The following is a 19,546-nucleotide window of genomic DNA, read 5'->3' as shown; positions in this document are numbered from 1 at the left end:
CTAAGAAAACTCATGTAGCTAGGTCGTGGAGGATGGCCATGGCATGATCGTTCTTCCCCGGGAGCGATTTGGCGGCATCTGCTGGTTGGCAATCGGAGGTAGACAAGGGGATATCATTGACAATCAGAAAGTCTTATAATATAGAACAATATAGAACAGAGAAAATAATACTTTCAGAATAGGTTTAATTCATTAAGGCACACGGGCATAAAAAATAGCGCAAAAGCCATGGTAACAAAGCTTGCAGTAATGATGACAGTGTTTGTGAAACTGGGCAATGCAATCACTGCTGTGAAGGAAGTAAATGACAGGTGACAACTAAAGACACAGTTAAATCCTGATTATCAACACAAGTGTTTTGTCTTGTTTATTTGTTGATGCAGGAAAAATAGGTCTCAATGAAAACGAGAACACTGGAACATCCAGAGATTTTTTTTTCTTAAGCATGCACTGGTCTTCTGGAGGGGCGCTACTCAGTACTTAATGGTGCTTGTTCTCAAATAGACCATCAGGTCCTGCATGGAAGGATTGTAGGATGTGTGAGAATTTGAAAGCAAAACAGTAATTTGAAGAAAATGACAGAACAGAAACGGCAGTACGCACTCAATCAATAATAATCTAGTGGACACTTAACAGGCACACAAAAAAATAGCCGTGTTTTCTTTGTGTAGCCAATGCCTTACAATTTTAAAAAATATGGAGTACTAGATTAGAAGGTATTTTACTAACATATGCATGCCAAAAAAAAAAAAAGATAATGCTCACATCTTATCTACTGTGGGTGTTCATGGCATTTGTTAATGTAACTTTGAGCTTTTCATAGCTTCCTTCAACAATAACGAACTATTCTACATTCTGGTGTACAATAGGTCATATAAGCGTGAGGTGGAAGGCATGGAGACTTTTCTAAACTCTGACTGAGTTTATGATCATCTTGTCATAGCATTGTTGTTTGACACATGTTAAATGCAACTCTGAAAAGTGAAAACGTTCCTACAAGAATATTAGAGCAGTCTTAAGCTTAAGTGTGAAATAGAAATGCCACAAAACCCACGCTAACTATTTTAATTTTGAATCAGATGAATGAAGGGCATTGGGTATCATTGTAATTTAATATGCACATGAGGGCAACCAAATGTAACTGCATAAGTTTCTGTAGGTAAATTTACACCAAGAACTGGATGCAATGTTGCAAGCACAATATATGATCAACTTCCATATTAAAGTATGGTAAGCATCTGGCCAAACAGTGTTCTGCAGAGTGCAGAACTTGGCATTACCCTAAGTTTCTCAATATATTTCCTTAAATCTTCAAACATGAAATTGTATATTGTTGCAGCGACAAAACAAGTATTGCTTGCAGACATATATATGCGCATTCTAACTGATATTCAGCAAATTATCATAGATGCCTATCCAGTCAACTAAACCTTTAGTTTCATCGGAAAATGAAGAAGCATTAGCTAGATTATGAACTAACTAAATTGAAGGCACTGGTATTTTGACAAAATGAAAAATCGTAGCATGGATGCAACTCTTCTATATAACAATTCGCATGCAAGTATACACCAGCCATTTCACTTCAATCAGAATCGTAATCGGGATAAATCAGATTAAAATAACATCACAGCAAGTACCGAAATGGATACGGGTAATAATAGGTAAACAATCCATACCCCACGGGAACTCCTTGTTGCGGATGTGCAGATAGGGGTACGCCTGAAACACAAGGAAAAAATTCCACGAATCAGAATCACGCGATAGCTGATCCAAACCCCGATGAAACCACGAGGTCGAGATCTATACCGGCGGCTCGTCGAAGTGGGGGTGGCCCTTGGAGAGGTTGTACGCCGCCAGCAGGGTGCAGGTCACGATCCCGGCGTAGGTGATCTTCTCCCACTTGGCCGTCTCATCTGCGAGGGGGAGAGATCGAAACGGGCGAAACCCCGGATCAGGAGCCAAATCGAGGGTCAACGAGAAGGGAATGGAGGGGGGGAGAGGGGCGCGGTGAGCGCACGGGCGTCGTCGTGGGCGGAGGACGACATGCGGCGCCTCGCCGCGGGGGCGGCCGTCGCCTTGGCGCGCGCCGCCAGCGACCGGAGGCCGGATCTCGCCGCCGCCGCCGCCGATGCCATGGGTCGTGGAGGTGAGGTGGGGTGGTGGTGGCGCCGCTGGTTTTGGGGGAAACGGGTGGAGATGGACCTGGCTTTGCCGTTCCTCCGGTTTCTTTATTGTGCTGGTCTTTGTGGGCTTTGCCGATTTTGTGGGCCTTTGCAGTCTGGTGGGCTTTGATTTGTTGGGCCCTTGATTAAAAAATTGCAGTCACTGGTATGGAATTTCAGCCAGGTCGATCAAACAGAACATGTCAGTTTAAAAAGCAGCTATGAAATTGTTGACACATTTTTTTACCATTTCAAAGATAAGGTAAAATACGGATAGTTTTTTTAACGATTTCTAACAATAAAGCTCACAAAATGGGTTTTTATCCATCAGAAAATAATTTATGGATACAACTTTGAGATGCATGTCTATATCAATTTGAAGACATATGGTGTAAATAGTCATGTACTGGGCTGGGCTTTGGACTGGCCTGAAAAAGCCCAACCAAAAAACACAGGCATGAGACATGTTCTTTTCAGTTTAAGATTATTATAATCTAGCTTATTATTAGTAAGCTGAAAAAACAAGTAGATTATTTTTATAGTTTATTATAATCTGAATGATGGATTATTGCAATCCAATAAGCTCACAAAGGGGAGCTTTTTTGGATTATTAGATGGCAAAAAATCCACTACCCTTGATTACTTCTAATTAATTATCTAACCTGCCACCACAAACTCAAAAATAGTTAAGGACATTCTAAACTTTAGCCATGCAAACTCAATAATCCAGGTTTCCAATAATCTAGATAAAGAAACAGCTCGCAACTTATTCTCCTCGAGCTTATATCCACCTTATAATAATCTAACTCAATAAGGTGGATTATAATAATCCCAAGCCAAAACAAACAGCCTAAGCCCGACCTGCCCCCCATGGCTTTTTCGGGTATTTTCATAAATTCCAAGCTTCAATACAAGGCCTAAGCCTGGTCCCCGATGGGATCGAGTCGAGCCTAACTTGACTTGACCTAGCTATATATAAAATAAACTATAATAGAAAAAACATAAAATTAATTTAAAATTTAAGTTTTAAAATTCAAAGTTTGGACATAATCAGAGGCAAAACGATGTGGCCCTAGGTTATGCTTAGCAGGTAACCCACTTTCTTGTGCAATCATTTGGTACTAATAAGTGAGTATTCATGATGCGATGACCGGCAACAAGGGACCACTTTCTTGTGCAATTATTTGGTACCATGAGAATACCCTTCGTTAACAGTACCATGGGAACAATTTTGTTGGTTCGTCCTAATCCTAATTAATTTGTTTACCCCGTCAAGCACTCCTAATTTGCCCCACCCAAATCAACGTGTTTATACTCTTTGCTCGAACACGGGTCACTTGCTCACTTATTAGATTATGAACATACCAGCTTAACCAATGGAGAGTTGGATAACCCCAACTTCTGAATACTAGTTAGTTTCTAGATTGTGTAGCTAGTGAGTTTTTTCAAATCTAAACCGGGAAATTTTTGGAACAGCAAACAATTCTTGAATAGGCTCTCCCAACTGCAACAAACTCTCTCAAATGTGAAATTTCAAGAAGGTAGTGTCATTTCCATTGGAATGACAATTGACTAATGAAGGGGTAGACAAATTTATTTTCTTTGGAACAGTTTTTCATCTTTGCATAACTAGGATGAATACCCTGTTTTACCATTCCTAAGGTGTTGCTTAGCAAGTGTTCATGATGGGATCATTGGCGATCGGAAATCCTCTTAGCTTGTGCAATTATTTGAGGCTTAGATGTTTTGACAACCAAATTTAATACTATACTAAATTTGGATAGTATCAAAACCAACGTAAAGATCAATCTGCACGCAGTATGACTGTATACTATTTTTTGGAGAGTATCAAAAAAGCAAGACGGTACTGTTACTCTGCTAGCACATCTATTAGATACATTACAGAGTTTTTTTACCACCCTTGGTATGGGTATGTTTAAATAACAAATTATATGCTGGTTTCAATGTATCTTGAAACAATTTAATACTTCTAGCTACTTTCTCAGGGACATAAAATTTCCCCACATTGCATTGGCATTATACAGTTTGCTACTGTGCGCTACAGTGAGTTACTGCATGTATCTTATTAGACGATCATTTTATCATCCTTAAAAAGTTACTGAAAAGTATTTTCTGGTGTAACTGGAGATGCCATAATTTCTAATATTAATTTTGGTAGCTCCAAATAATTTATAACTTGAGATACGGAAACTTTAAGTGTAAATTTTGGTACATATAGATACTTTTTTAAAAATGATAAAGTTATCCTCTCTAGATACTTAGAACTTTTGGAGTCAAAATATTACACTAATATTTAGTACCTCTCTCAAACACCGTAAAATTTCTCTTACTTTACTATCTACTCTACCATAAGAATTTGCTTTGCGCACAACAATATATCATTGCTCTATTATTAATATATTTCTAGAAAATACTCTTTGCGTCTCAAAACCAAAGAGAATTTTTATAGGCAGCAGTGAATTACTAGTTACTATCAATAGTACAAAGAGTTACACAAAATAAAACTCTTGTTAAAGAAAATCAAGCAGGTGCTAATGTGCTATCTTCCTCCAGAAAGGCCACTCATTGTGCCCATGGTCATCATCGTCTCCGAAGGAAGCGATGTTGACATGACAAAGGAGTCAAAGCCTTCGTTCTGCATAAGAGCTAGCATGCTGAAGCTTAGATGTGTTGGCGTTAGCTCCGGGAAGGGCATGTCACCTTCGAGATACTGCACAACCTGTCGCATGCTAGGCCTCGCATTGGGTAATGGATGTGAGCACAGCAACCCTAGCTTCAGTGCTAGCATCGCCTCATCAGCATCATAGTTACCATGGAGCCTCGCATCGATTACCTTTGAGAGGGTCCCCTTCTGCCAATTTTCAAGCACCCAATCGACCAGCATGAGCTGGTTGTCCGGCATGGCTTGCTCAACGGGTCTTCGTCCACATGCGACCTCAAGAACAAAGGCACCGAAGGCAAAAACATCGGTCAGAGTGGTAGCCTTCCCGGATCGGGCTAATTCCGGGGCTAGGTATCCCATGGTACCAACCACATGTGTGGTTTGCGGATCAGCACCATGATCGTATAATCTTGCTAGACCAAAATCACCTAGCCGTCCATTCATCTCGCTATCGAGGAGCACATTACTTGCTTTAATGTCTCGATGGATGACAACTTGCTCCCAATCTTCGTGAATATATAGTAGACCAGATGCTACCCCTTTAATGATGCGGAACCTTTGAGTCCAATCCAAAGTAGGCCTGTTCTTATCATCATATAGGTATTTATCAAGGCTACCATTTGGCATGTAGTCGTAAACCAAAATAAGTTCACCTTTTCGTCGGCAATAACCTAGTAACTGCACAAGGTTCCGATGACGAAGACGGCCAATACTTACGACCTCCGCAATGAACTCCTTTATGCCTTGCCTCGATTCGTGGGACACTTTCTTCACAGCAACCTCCATATTGGATTTCGGTAGAACTCCCTTGTATACCCTCCCAAATCCTCCTATGCCAAGCAACATCTTCGCCTTGAATCCTTCCGTCGCGCGGAACAAATCCTTGTACGTGAATCGATGCGGCCCGAATTCAACCTCCCAATCTTCCCGCAGCTCAGCGTACCTCAATCTCCTCCGGACGAGGAAAACCACGACCACCACCACACCGAGGACGAACACCGCGGTCGCTATGGGGAGGACTATGTCCAATACCCTTGACCTTGCCTTGGTGCCATAAAATGGCAGCTTGGGCAGCATGTTGATGTCGATGGCAGGAGCAGGGCCGTCCATGGCGAAGCTCCAGCCAAGAACGTAGTGGCGCGACCTGACCGTGCCCGTCGCCGACGAGAATCCCACGTACACCGGCTCCACGAGCACCTGGGAGAGGTTGTGCATGGCGGACACCAGTGGCCGCGAAGGCTTGGCCATCCTGAGGGGAGCCATGAACACGCTGATCTGCGTGGTGGCGCCGTCGTAGTCCACCCAGACCTGCATGGCCTTGCCGCTGATGAGGGACAGGCCGCGGAAGGCGCCGGTCTTGTCGTCGAAGTAGCCGGCGGCGCTCGCGGCGACGGACTTGAGGCTGTTGATGTCGATGCCGACGTGGTTGTCGTTCGGGTCCTGGAACTCGGAGCTGAAGATCGTGTCGAGCTCGACGCCGAAGATGTTGTTGGTGGCGTTGCCGTTGTTGCCGCTGTTGAGGAGGCCCAGGTACTGGCTCGGCAGCGCGGCGGTGAAGTTGTTCTTGCCGACGAAGAAGACGATGCCGTGGCCGCTCAGGTCGGAGTACGGGGGAATGATCCCGAACACGAACGACGCCGAGAAGGAGCGCACCACGCCGCCGCCGCCGCCGCCGGACGGCGAGCCGACGTGGAACCGCAGCGGCGCCGGGTGCACCGCGTGGGCCTTGAGCTGCGCCGTGCCGTTGGTCAGCTCGAGCAGCCCTGTCGGCGTGATGACGGCAGTGCCGTCGAGCGCGAGTGGCGCGCCGGTGAAGCCGGAGTAGACGAAGTGGTCATCGCTCCCGCCGGCGCCGAGCACGCCGCCCACCCCGAAGCAAACGAGGACGACGACGACGAGCACGGCAAGAAGGCCACCCGCGCCGTTCTTCCCAGCCATTGCAGCAAGAGAGAAGCTGCTCTGCCGTTGCGTCGCAGGGCAGAGCAGAGCATGCAGCCGTTGCGTCATATACCGCTCTGAGCAGAGCAACGAAGTCAGCTTGACTTCGAATTGATTTTAAAGTTTTTTCGTTTAAGATTTTTTTATAATGGTTTCTATATCACTAAAAATATTTATATAAAAATTTTATTCATAAAATAAAGTAATGCTTATTTATAAACATGTCATTTGACATTTTAGCTGAAAACCCCCAAAAAAATCACCCCTTGTCATGTTCTTTACGGTTTATGCACGCGGAACTTAGCCAATCCTTCAAACATTTTTTTTGCTCCACGTTTCGAAGAGTACGTTCACTTAAAAACCATGTCCGATATCACTCATTTTAACCTTATTTATTAAATTTACGAAAGACAGTACCAAATAGTATATGGCTTGAACGATATAGACCCGAGGGATTCGGTAGATCTAGCATGATACTCGTTATCAGGCTTATAACGTTTTTTTTATCTCTGCTATCAAATACTCTCTCAGTTTCTAAATATTTAACCCCGTTAATTTTTTAACACATATTTAACATGTTTCACCGTTCATGTTTGGCAATAATCTTGACGTAGCTGTTGAGTTTTCTATTCCTCATTTCCTGTGGCGGCGGCGACAAACGACAAAAGGCAGGTCACGCGAGCCATCGCTTATCTTGTCTCGTTTGGACCTTTAGCTGCAGCCGGGACCAGTCGGAAGCTTCGCACACTTGTACAACACATCTCTTTCTTTCCGTTTATTTACGTTTGTAATACAAAATTTGAATTTTCAATAGTTGATTTTAAAATTTTTATTATAGTTTATTTTTATCATTGTTTTTATATTACTAAGAACACATGTATAAAATTTTATTTATAAATTATTTTAATTTACAAATATAATGTTTGGTTTTTTCATAAAAAAACGAAAAGATAACTTCATAAGCACGCTGATTGATGTAGATATAGCTATTTGTGGATAAATGATTAAGGCTCTGTTTAGTTCTCAAAAACTTTCTAAATACATTACATCGAATTTTGAACACCTAAATAAAGCCTTAAATATACATGAACATTAAAACTAATTACACAGTTATGAAAAATCGTGAGACGAATCTTTTGAGCCTAATTAGTACATAATTAGCCATAAGTGCTACAGTAACCAATATATGCTAATGACGGGTTAATTAGATTCAAAAGATTCGTCTCGCGGTTTTCAGGCGGAATCTAAAATTTGATTTGTAATTAGACGACATTTAATATTTCAAATGTATGACCGTACACGTTGATGTGACTTCTCTCCTAAAATATTTTTCTCAACTAAAACGGGCCTAAGGGGTTCTTTAGTTGGCAAAATGAAAAATTTTGCATGTCACATCAGACGTTTGACCGGATGTCGGAAGGGGTTTTCGGACAATAATGAAAAAATGAATTTCACGGCTGGCATGGAAACCACGAGACGAATCTTTTGAGCCTAATTAATCCGTCATTAGTGCATGTAGGTTACTATAGCACTTATGGCTAATCATGTACTAATTAGGCTCAAAAGATTCGTCTCACTATTTCTCACATAACTGTGCAATAGTTTTTCAATTTATCTATATTTAATACTCTATTTAGGTGTCTAAAGATTTAATATAATGTTTTTGGATAAAAATTTTTAAGAACCAAACGAGGCCTAAATGGGACCTTGGCTGACGTGATCGATCGAGACGTCAGTGTTATTGATTCAAGGTCGGCAAGGACACCGTTTTTTTTTTCTAGAATTCATACGTAAGAAATGACGACTTGACCGGGATTAATTTGTTCGTCTGAACTCTGGTTAGCGTGGACAGGAACGGGAGCCATGTTGACATCCTCTCGCAGTCCAAAGGCGACGCTCGTGCCGTCCCAAGCGATGACCAGCGCATGCATATTGGAGAAAATTCTGCCTAGGCTAACAGGAACTTGACAGATGTAGATGTGGTGTAGATATTGGAACGAGATGGATAGATATCTCAAGTTTCAAACCATTGCCTGGTGACTTGTGTGTTCTGGAAGTTGATTACTTGAACCCAGAATCGCAGGATACGTTCAGGGTGTGTTCTCCAGGCTGGTTTATTGTCGGTTTACGTGTGCATGTTTATCGAACAGCTAAACAATTTATTCTTTTTATAAAAGAGTTATTTTATCATCTCATCTTTCTAAAGTAGATTTTAACCTGATAGTATTTAATTATATCTTTATATCATTACATAGTTATCATAAAAATCGGAAAATCTTTAATCTTTCATCAAGAAACAAACACAGACTAAGTAGGCAGGGAAAAAATAATCAACACGCTCCTCATCCATACTGTCTTTGATTCAAAATTCAAAGAGACTTTATTTTTTGCATTTTTCAATTTTTTAGAAAGAATTTATTTCTTGAACAACTATTGCATTGAAGCTTCGTCTTGAGGAACAAATACATCAGAATTTAAAAATATAGAGTATAAATGGATTGTGATTTGAAAAAAAATGAAGAGCGTTTTAGTCTTCATGGCTTTTTATTGATTTGTACAAGGTAGATTAAAAAAGATACATGCATGCATAAACACATACGTAAGTACGTGTACACATAGCATCTTGTAACCTAAACGGAGGGAGTAACAATATCTACATCTATATTATCTTTTTAACTAATCATAGACTTCCATCCTAAGTGTTTTTCTTTTCTAGTTCGTCTTCTCAACCAAGTAACATTTCTTAATTCAATTTCACTAAAATTTTAAATATCCGTGCACAGCTCTTAAGATCCCTGTATTCTACGACGAAGGAAGTACTGTATTTAGGGGGTGGGGGTGGAGGTGGGTGGTAATGAGTTTAACTATTTTATCTAAACAAATTTAAGGACCGAATTTAAAACAGATTGAAAACAAAATTATACAGAGTTTTTAGCTAAAATTTTTTTTAAGAACTAAATAAGTGAAAAAGGACCCACCCTAACTGTACTACTCTGGCTGCCCACAACAGGCCAACAGACGGGCCTAATGTCTGCACCTACCTACTGGGCCGGGCCGGGCCGAACTCTTGTAGGATTGGGCCGCTCTGCTCTGCTCACACGCCGCCGCCGCCGCCGTCGTCGTCGTCGTGGAGCCCGGCAGCTAGCACGCAAGCATCAAAGGCGAGACAGGGCCCGGCTGGCAAATGGCGATGGCGAAATGGCTCGGCACAGTAGCAGTACAAGTAGGTGAACGCTGCAGCAAGCCAGCAACTGCATGGTTGTCGTCGAAGGCCGCGTTCGTTAGTGGGGGAGGTAAGGCAACTTACCTGTTACAAAAAATATACTAACAGATTAGTAAATAATTAATTATTAAAAAAAATATAAAATAGACTAATATGATTATTTAAAACAATTTTCATATAGAAAGTTTTTTTAAAAAATATACCGTTTAGCAGTTCGGAAAGCGTGCGCGTGAAAAACGAGGGAGTTAAGTTAACTTAGGTGGTGTTTAGATTGAGAAAATTTTTAGGAGAAGTGTCACGTCAAATGTTTGACTAGATGTCGAAAGGGGTTTTCGGACACAAATGAAAAAACGAATTTCACGGCTAGCCTAGAAACCGCGAGACGAATCTTTTGAGCCTAATTAATCTATCATTAGCACATGTTGGTTACTGTAACACTTATGGCTAATCGTGAGCTAATTAGGCTCAAAAGATTCGTCTCAAGATTTCTTCTATAATCAAATAATTAGTTTTTTGTTTATCTATGTTTAATGTTTTATTTAGGTATCTAAAAATTTAATGTGATATTTTTTTAAAAAAATTTAGAAACTAAACACGGCCGTAGCCTCTCGCCGAAAGCGGCCGAAGACTCGCAGCGCAGCGGCGCAGGACGGGGATCGATCGAGTACGTACGGCCCTCTTCCTCCTGTTGCTCGCCTGCGATGAACAGTGGAAAGTACACGCCCCCTTGAAGGTGTGTGTGTCCCGGTCGGTCGATCTGCGCTGCACGTACGAGCTGCAAATGCAATGCAAGCGGGGTGGGGGAGCATGCCATTTACTCCGCGGCTTAATGCGAAAGCTGCCCGGGTTCGTCAAAATCACGCTGGCTCCGGCGAGCGTAGCGCCTGCCCTGATCGCACTGTGCGCGCGGCAATGCGAAACAGTGCGTGCACCTCGATGCGGTCCTCCATGAGAAGTTGGATGCATTTCCATGCTGCACTGAGGCTGGCTTCGTTCTTCTTTTTTGGAAAAAGTTAAACAGGTATACATATGAAGTTAAACAGGTATACATATGAAAGACAACGCTGAGAAATAAGTTTTGGCAAAAAAAAAACTCAAAATCAACTTCATATTTAAGGTTAAGAATTTAAATTTTGACTTATAAGTATAATTAAAAATAAAAAGATGGGGTGCGTGACATTTGTGGTTTCTTCTATAGTCTTCAACTTGGGGGACGTTCTAGATTTTCACTAGTACGGCTTTTAAACAATGTGAATGTAAAATCTAGAAGATAAACTATAGATGGCATAAGCTAGGAAGGTTATGGGCCTTGGCCATATGCTGAAAATATGCCAAACGGTGTATTAGTAGGATAAAAGAATAATTTATGGTTAATACTTTTATATTTGAGTTCCTAGTGACTTAAACACTACTTTTGGAAAAGAAACTATGATGAAACAAACATTAAAAACAATCATAAAAATTAAATTTTTAAATTTAAATTTTGACCATGATATGTGCGTGTTAGGCCAAAAGAGGATAGCCTAGATTTTTCTATTCTTACCAACTGAGTAGTTATTATCTAACGGTGGCCCCTAGCTACTTTGGATCTCGAGCTCTTCTCAGGGTTTGAAATTTCATTTCAAATTCCCACAAAATTCAGCAGGCCCCTGACACCAAAAAAAAAACTTCATCCAAAGTTTTCATATTTTTATAAATTTAGTAAATTTTGTTCAAAATTCAAATAGTTTCAGACCAAAATATTCCAAGATTTCAGATTTGTTCGGTTCTCTCGAAATTTTGTGCCTTCCAAAATTGCTAACCATGGCTCCTCTAATCAGGCTTAGGGCCTACTCGTTTTGAAGGAAAAATAAAGGACTCAATTACTAAATTTATTTGAAAGCCATTCAGTTTATACGAATACAACATAGTAAAATCAAAAAAAATATTTTCTATAGGTTGCAAAGAAAATATAGAAAAAAATTTATCCACTCAAATCTCTTGTAAAAATTTCTATGAATAAGTATTGCCATATATCCCAGTTTCTCTACTTATCATATTTCTATTATGAGTTGAAATTAATTGAAACCGAATAAGCCCTGCCGGTACTATTAAGGGGGGACATGGGCAGTTCGCACGCACTGTTGGCCGATCGGTGCTACAGGACGAGTTCATTCACGGACAGCTTGTGAAACCTTGTATCTTGCAGTTAAGCACGGATGGGAACCCACCATTGGGCAGATCTCATCTCGCCCAAGAATGAAATATGTTTAGAATTAAGGCTTTCAATTACATTTCCATTTCGGACTTGAACCAGTAGGAGAGATACATATCTGAGCCTTGTCACACACACACACACAACACAAAAGGCTAGCAAATATAGTCCTATTTACTGATCGAGTAGTAACATCGCCATTAGCAGCGTCATTATCTCCAGATTACCAAAAGGACCCAAGAGCCTTCAAGAGTCAAGACCCAAGCCGGTACATGCCGTCCAACACGAACGGCCGGCCCATGTACAGCGGCAGCGCTGCCGCTACGCCGCCGCCGGGCCTTGCAGCTTCCATCGCCGGGAAGGCCGCCGCGCCTGCCGCCGGCGTCGGCTTCCAGTGCCGCTTCCTCTGGTTGATGAACCAGTTGTTGATCTGCTTCTGGTCCAGCCCCGTCGACTGCGCCAGCGTAGCCTTCTCCGTCTCCTGCTCATTTATGCGCTAATTTTAGTGCATACTTATAGGTACTGTTTGGGTGAGCTTAACTTTTTTAAAAAACAGTTACTAAGAAATCAGATCATTTTTAGAGAGTTGAGATTGTGGGATAAGGTAGGGTGCCAAGCTCTCCTAAGGACCGTTTGCAAATAAAAAATAGTTTATGAATAAAAATTGTATATAAGTATTCTTAGCGATCTAAAAGTTTAAGAAATTATATATAATTATTCTTAGCGATCTAAAAGTTTAAGCCGAAGAATAAATTTTGATAAAAAACCTAAAAATTAAATCTAAATTAAAAATTTAAATTTTGGCTCATGAACATAAGAAAAACGAAAATAGGGGGGCGTATGAGTAAATCGACCGCATTATCTCAACAGCTTAAGCTATTTGGTTAAACTAGCCGGTGATGTAACTGAATCTTTACTTAGATCTGAACAAGACAAATAAGTGGTTGAACTGAGCCAGATCCAGAGACTTTTTTATCGTCCCATGTCATATCGAATGTTTGGAGTTAATTAGAAGTATTAAATATAGATTGATAATAAAACTAATTGTATAAATAAAAGCTATTTCATTAGACAATTTTAAGCCTAATTTATCCACGATTAGCAAATATTTACTGTAGCATCACATTCGTTAATTATGGACTAATTAGACTCAATAGATTCGTCTCACGAAATAGTCCAGAGTATAAGATGAGTTTTATTAATTATATATATTTAATATTTTTAGAGGGATCTAAACATGATCTGAAATGATGCACGGCATTGGCAAGCTTATTGATACGTACAGAGGGGTAGGGCCACTTGTAGTGCAGCTCCCACCAGTGCAGTAGCTTCTGCCTGGCCTCCCTGGGGAGCTTCCCTTTCTTGGTCCTCTTGGAGAACCCCTGCCGGAGATCGCCCAGAGAACCGCCGTACTTCCTCAGAAGCTGCCTCTTCAGCTCCCTGTCACTAGGGTCGGCTTCTTCAGGACAGCTCGTGTCTTGCTCTTCCTCGGATGATCCCGGGCCATCGCCATTACTGTCTATAGACAGCAATTGAAAAAAAAATATTAATAGACGAAGAAAGTGATAGTTACAGCCATTGTACTCTTTTACTTTTTTCTTTACCTACACGTTAGACGTAAACACGCACAAACCACTATCCAGTTAACGCTAAACACTTAAAATAGTCTGAGATCAGCGGCGCATCTCTCGCCACACTAAAATTATACTCAAAGCTCACATGCAACGTTATAATAGCAGGCACTTGACCAAAAAATAACAAAAGATAAGCAATTTTATATTACTTAAGTAGGTCGTACCGAAAGTATTAAAATTTTAATGTAAAATTTAATATTCCTTAGTATCTTAGATATCAGAAGATATCAAATTTTACATTAAAATTTTGGTACCGTACCTCTTGGTACTTTCTTAAGTATAAGTACAGTAGAAATTGCTCAGAAAAGATATATGATTTACCACCAAATTTCCAACACATATCCCATGGCAACATTTGATACATGTCAAATACGATTTTATTCACATTGACAGATATATTTAAGAAAGGTTGGCTGCATGATTCCGTAGTAAACCTCATATGAAGCGGAGTTGTGGGAGATCGAGTACATTATGCATACTTAACGTACGTAATTCCGTGCTGAAGAGACACTACGCAGCCCCACCGCTCTGTCAATTAATTCTTTGGGTTTAGCTAGGTATATTGAAGGAAGCAACAGTGCAACTCTGACTATGCTGTACACCCAATTGTCCTTGCTCATCTAGACACTATTTCCGAATTCTAAGCAGACAATAACTACGACTACTAGTCAAACAGCCGTCACACCGTTAAATTCTTCAGGTAAGGATATTTATTTTGATTCATAAGGAAAAATTATTACAAGAATATTAAATGTTACAAAGGCCTTGCATTCAGTAATCTTGTGTGAACTGTGAACATATAAATGGAGAACAATTTTAAATTAGAATTACTAGCTAGCAGTGTCACATATTAGACATGAGTCCGAAATGATGGCGATGAACAAAGAAAACCATTCCATTGTGCTATGAACAAAATTGCACCCATTCTTTGCGTTCATCTCAAAGCAATCGTAATATATGTATGGATAGTGAATTGCACAGTTTTTTCCATACTGGTTGGCTTGCAAAAAGCTACATTATATTTATGCATTACTAGCTAGTGCAAAATACTACATTAGTTAACATGCACAAAATAATTGATTTAAACAATGAAACAGCGCCAAATACTTGCAAAGACCACACTAGTCCCAGTAAAATTTATTTTCCCTTGACTTTAAATGCTCCTAAAAATATATAAATAGCATGCACATGTATTTAGAGTACATTTACAATATACCAATGTATTATATATACAGCTCCTTCAATTAATAGGATACTATGCACAAATGTACTAAATGTTGCCTTTCACATTATGCTCACTAAAATTTACCAGCCTGCATTCAAATTCCAACCACTACCAAAATTCCTTTTGAACTTTTTGGGTGCTATTTTTATTCTGTACACATTCTGTTCAAATTGGAATATTTCCAGACAGTACAGCAGCACGCAACCAGAATATATATGATCGATTTAAAATGTAATAGAGCTTGAAAATCTTTAATATATAGAGAGAACAAACATATGAACAGTCACATGGATGTTCTCAAATGAAAATGCTAGGCACGAAATGGAGTCAAGATGCAAAGTTTTAGGTAGCATTGATGCTTAACGGCCTACTAGACACACTGATTAAATTGATTTTGTGCATAGAAGACCGCATTTTCTACTGTTGTGCATAGAAGACCACGTATATATCGCAGATAAATAAGACTATAGGAGGCGTCCAAATAGCACCGATGACATGGAATACTCACATATGCACAACCTCGTTAATCAATTTAATCATTTTGATCTGATGGTATAAGAGTGTTGCACTACTCAAAAATTATATCCAACAAAAAACCCAGTTAAATTCTCAAAGAGACCATGTAGCCAGGATAATGTGTCCACACAATTAATGACCCATCATCAAGGGTATAGCTGCATAAAGGTCTGGCAATAATATATCAGAGACCAGATTCTTCCAAATGCATATACATGCAAATGGAGGCTTTAATTTCAATAAAACACAATGATATGCATGCTGGTCACCACGTTACTTTTTCTTTTCTTTCCCCAGTTATATGGCTCCCAGATGATCGATGCATGTTTATAGAGCAAAGAGGGAATAATTTTTGGTTTGGCAATCTATGTCCTATGGAAAGTGGTCAATAATGTCTGAAAACAACAACACTTGAAAGGACACAGATGGTCATACACACTTATCAATCGTCTAATATATAGCTGGATCCTTACCCCACTCCAGTAACTAGCTAGCCAGACCATGAGACAAAGTGCACAGCGTACTAAGTAAGTAACAGTGTCCATTCATGTCCAGCAGCCAAAGACTTGGAGATTGTTCAGGTCCGTAAACATACTACCAGTCATTGTGTCATCCACCGCCATACATGTTTTCAAACAGTTTAACTGTTATACTTATATGAACAATTTTACTATCCTTGAGAAGGTATCAAGAGGTACCGCTGTTTTTTATGTAAAATTTAGTATCTTGGTACCTTAGAATTTTAGATACTAGAAGATACCAAATTTTTAGTAATTTTATAGTGCTTGAGTAGATACTGAGAGGTGCTAAAATTTTAGTGTAAAATTTGGTACCTCATAGTAGATACTAAAAGATACCAAAATTTTATACTGAAATTTTGATACCTCATGGCACCTTCTCAAGTATTGTAAAACTGCTCTAAAATTTTACATAGAAAATAATGTTACCTTATGGTATCTCATCGAGAATGGGAAAATGCTCTACTTACATAGTATATTATACCTGATCAGTTTAGTCACTATGTTCATCAGTAAACTTTGATGGTTCGTTTGCCTGGAAGATATATATCTTAATCTTGACATAAATCGTCTAGGTTGTAAAATGAAGATCATCTATACTAGACCAATGACGATCGTCAACCATAAATCGTCTACTGATGACTCGTTAATTTGCGTGGACACATTATCCTGACGAGAGATGGTACTCGTTTTCCCGTATTCATTTTCCCTGTGAGTACTAGAGCAAGACGTACAGGTACAGGGAAGTGCAGAGATATTGGAGACAGAACGTGCTGAGATCTTTCGTCTCCTGTCAGTCTATCAATTGTCATGCACTGAACTCCTTAATAGTCAACGTCGTCAGCAAGGGTACGGTCTTAATTAAAAAAATATATATTTATTAAAAGGAAAAAAGAATGTTCTTAGAATTTCAAAGAAGTGCATGCGCTCCAGTGTTATTCCTTTGTATAATTCATTAAGGAGGTTGAGACATAAAAGCAGGAATTTGAAGCCTGAATTGAAGCTCAGGCAGCTCACTGCATCACTGTGTGACCTCGTGATATGCTTCCTTACTACACTGCTAATATATGAAGTAGTACTCTGTTAAGCTCCAGTTATTAAGAGAGTGTTCTAAAGCATGCAAACAAGGCTGCAAAAACCTTAATATCCTCTACATTAATTAATAAACAAACTAACGCACAAAAAATTAGCAGCCTTAAAAAGCAGCTGCAACAACCACACGAGTCCAAGAGGAGGAAAAATAAAAGCAACTATCTGATCCAATCGAACAAAGTGAGATACCTTTTCCCAATAAGGCAAGCAGCAAATTAATCTTTTTTCTTAAAAAAAAGAAGAGTATAAATACTCACCAGCGATCGAATCGAGCTGCGACTGTACGCTCCTGAAGAATTCAGCTGCTTCCTGGATCGGCCGCTCCAGCTCCTCCCTGTACCTCATCAGCATGCTGCAGTACGCGTCCTGTGAAGATCAGAGTTCGTCGATCGATTAGAACAGCACCACGGAACATGTACTAAGCAGCTAGCACATGAACTGATCGAGCAAAGGAGTTTATCCATGTCATCGAGACCATGAACTGATCGAGCTCCGGGTCATCACGGCGAGGGTGGCCACCGGCTGCGTCCAGCTTCGCCGCCGGCACGGTCGAGAGCTTGGCCAGCACATCCGGCGGGGCTCCGACCTGATAAACCAACCAAGAAACCAGTCAGCGGCTCAGCGCTCACATGGCGTGTGTCGTCTGTGTATCTGCATGGGGGTTCAGTATGCTTCTGCTCGCTAGCTGCTTCTAGCTACCTTTTTGCAACCCAAGTAGGCGGCGAGGAGAGACGAGTACTGGGGGTGCGACATGATGTCGGCCTTGACCGCCGCCGCCGGCGAGATCTGTCCCGGCGCAGCTGCTGCGCCGCCACCGGTGTGGTGGTGGTGGTGGTGGCGGCCATGCTGCGCCGACGACGCCGAGCCGGCGGCGAGCAGCTGGTAGTACGCTGGCGGCGAGCTGTGGTGCGCTTTGTTGTCCGGCGCCGACGACGCCGTCGTCAGTGGAAGCTCCAGCAAAGAACAAGACTTGGCGCCGTTGGCGGTGCATCCTCCTCCTCCTCCTGCTGCTGCCGCGAGACTCACGAAGTTCTCCATGGCCGACAACAGGACAAGAATCGGAAGAAGAGGTGATAGTTATGGTGGACAAACCCTAGCAAAGAAAAAGGAGGAGATGATCTCCTGAAAAGAGGAGGTGGTGGTTGGGAGGGACAGATACTTGGAATGTGAAGGGGGAGGGAAGAAAGGAGAGGATGAGCGAGTGAAGTGATGGCATCTATGTGTGGCTGGTGGCCATCGTAGCTTCGTTCTAACGTCAAATCAGAGCAAAATTTAACAAGAGGGCTAGCTGCACTGTTTGCAAGAAGCAGCAGCTGCTGCTACAGTGATACTGCAACACACACATGAGATGGGATTGGAATAATTACACTCATCGTATAGAGCAGGTATAATAGCAGGTTATATGCTAGTTATAAATATATTTTAAAGAGATAAGAGAGAAGAAAGGAGAGAGGTGGGCTGTAGCCAGCTACACACGGACTTCAAGATAAAATATATGTATGATATGTGGAACCATGTATTGATGTTTTGTAGATAACTATTATACTATATTAGATTGACTATGGATAAATTAATTAGAGCTAGTAGTTGACTATATTATTGAACTTGCACTAAAAACATGGACAAAGAACAAGGACACGGCAGATAAAAACAGCCGGGGAAGGAGGAGCTGATACATGGCACATGCACCTCTCGTGTGGCATGTTTTCTTCAGCTTCCCATGCGAATATTTCTTCGAGGGTCAGTCTCCAGATTGTTCAGTCAGGTGAGATATACAGGATATTCATGCTGATCCGCAGCTCGTTTCGTCTCCAGGTCGGCATGCGGCGGCAGCAGCGTTTGCATGCAGTGGCAGGAGGGGCATCTCTCATGTACAGCACAAGTGCACAACGGCGGGACTGTGCTTGTTCAAGGGAGCTACAGTAACTGTGTTTCAGTGTTTGTTACATGTGTGAGACGTCGAGCTCTTAACTTCTTTTTCACCAAGATGGAAAGATTCTTTGGGAAGTTATGTGATGGCACTGTATATCCTATCAGAAAATTCAGATGTTCACCTACATCACATCGTCGCTGTGCCAACAGCCTCAGGTAAGTACCACAATACATAAAGGACCTATGGCTTGGGTTTTCACTAAAAAGCTAAACGCAATATATTTTATAAACAAAAAATAATTTATATATATATTCTTCTTAGCAATCTAAATATCAATGTTAAGAAATAAATGTAATTTTTTTTTAAAAAATAATTTATAAATAAACGTCATTGAGGCCTCGAGCAGGATTCGATTCTTTTATGGGTCAAGTAAAAGACACAAAAAACGTAGCAATATATTAGTATATACATAATTAATTATTAGTTAT

The 19,546-nt window shown here is 40.7% G+C and overlaps 3 protein-coding genes across 3 annotated transcripts; all 3 read right to left on the bottom strand.

Annotated features, from left to right (window-relative positions):
- Positions 1 to 171: 171 nt before the first annotated feature.
- LOC102716946 (cytochrome c oxidase subunit 6a, mitochondrial) lies at positions 172 to 2,211 on the bottom strand. Its single transcript, XM_006650601.3, has 4 exons — positions 2,018 to 2,211; positions 1,807 to 1,913; positions 1,677 to 1,719; positions 172 to 515 (listed from the first exon to the last, which is right to left on the bottom strand). Exons 1-4 carry the CDS (start codon positions 2,133 to 2,135, stop codon positions 481 to 483), a joined length of 303 nt encoding a protein of 100 aa, XP_006650664.2. The 5' UTR covers positions 2,136 to 2,211; the 3' UTR covers positions 172 to 480.
- Positions 2,212 to 4,436: 2,225 nt separating this feature from the next.
- LOC102716665 (L-type lectin-domain containing receptor kinase SIT2-like) lies at positions 4,437 to 6,808 on the bottom strand. Its single transcript, XM_006650600.3, has one exon. The coding sequence runs from the start codon at positions 6,781 to 6,783 to the stop codon at positions 4,723 to 4,725; it is 2,061 nt and encodes a 686-aa protein (XP_006650663.2). The 5' UTR covers positions 6,784 to 6,808; the 3' UTR covers positions 4,437 to 4,722.
- A 5,347-nt stretch (positions 6,809 to 12,155) lies between these two features.
- On the bottom strand, positions 12,156 to 18,491 carry LOC102703767 (homeobox protein knotted-1-like 8). Its single transcript, XM_040522722.1, has 5 exons — positions 17,885 to 18,491; positions 17,661 to 17,771; positions 17,443 to 17,551; positions 13,484 to 13,719; positions 12,156 to 12,681 (listed from the first exon to the last, which is right to left on the bottom strand). The coding sequence occupies exons 1-5, from the start codon at positions 18,221 to 18,223 to the stop codon at positions 12,454 to 12,456; spliced, it is 1,023 nt and encodes a 340-aa protein (XP_040378656.1). The 5' UTR covers positions 18,224 to 18,491; the 3' UTR covers positions 12,156 to 12,453.
- Between the last annotated feature and the right edge of the window lie 1,055 nt (positions 18,492 to 19,546).

The sequence above is a fragment of the Oryza brachyantha genome, chromosome 3, assembly GCF_000231095.2.
Source record: "Oryza brachyantha chromosome 3, ObraRS2, whole genome shotgun sequence".
Classification (NCBI taxonomy): Eukaryota; Viridiplantae; Streptophyta; class Magnoliopsida; order Poales; family Poaceae; genus Oryza; species Oryza brachyantha.
The sequence above is the reverse complement of the archived record's forward strand: the minus strand, read 5'-3'. Positions and strand labels throughout refer to the sequence as shown.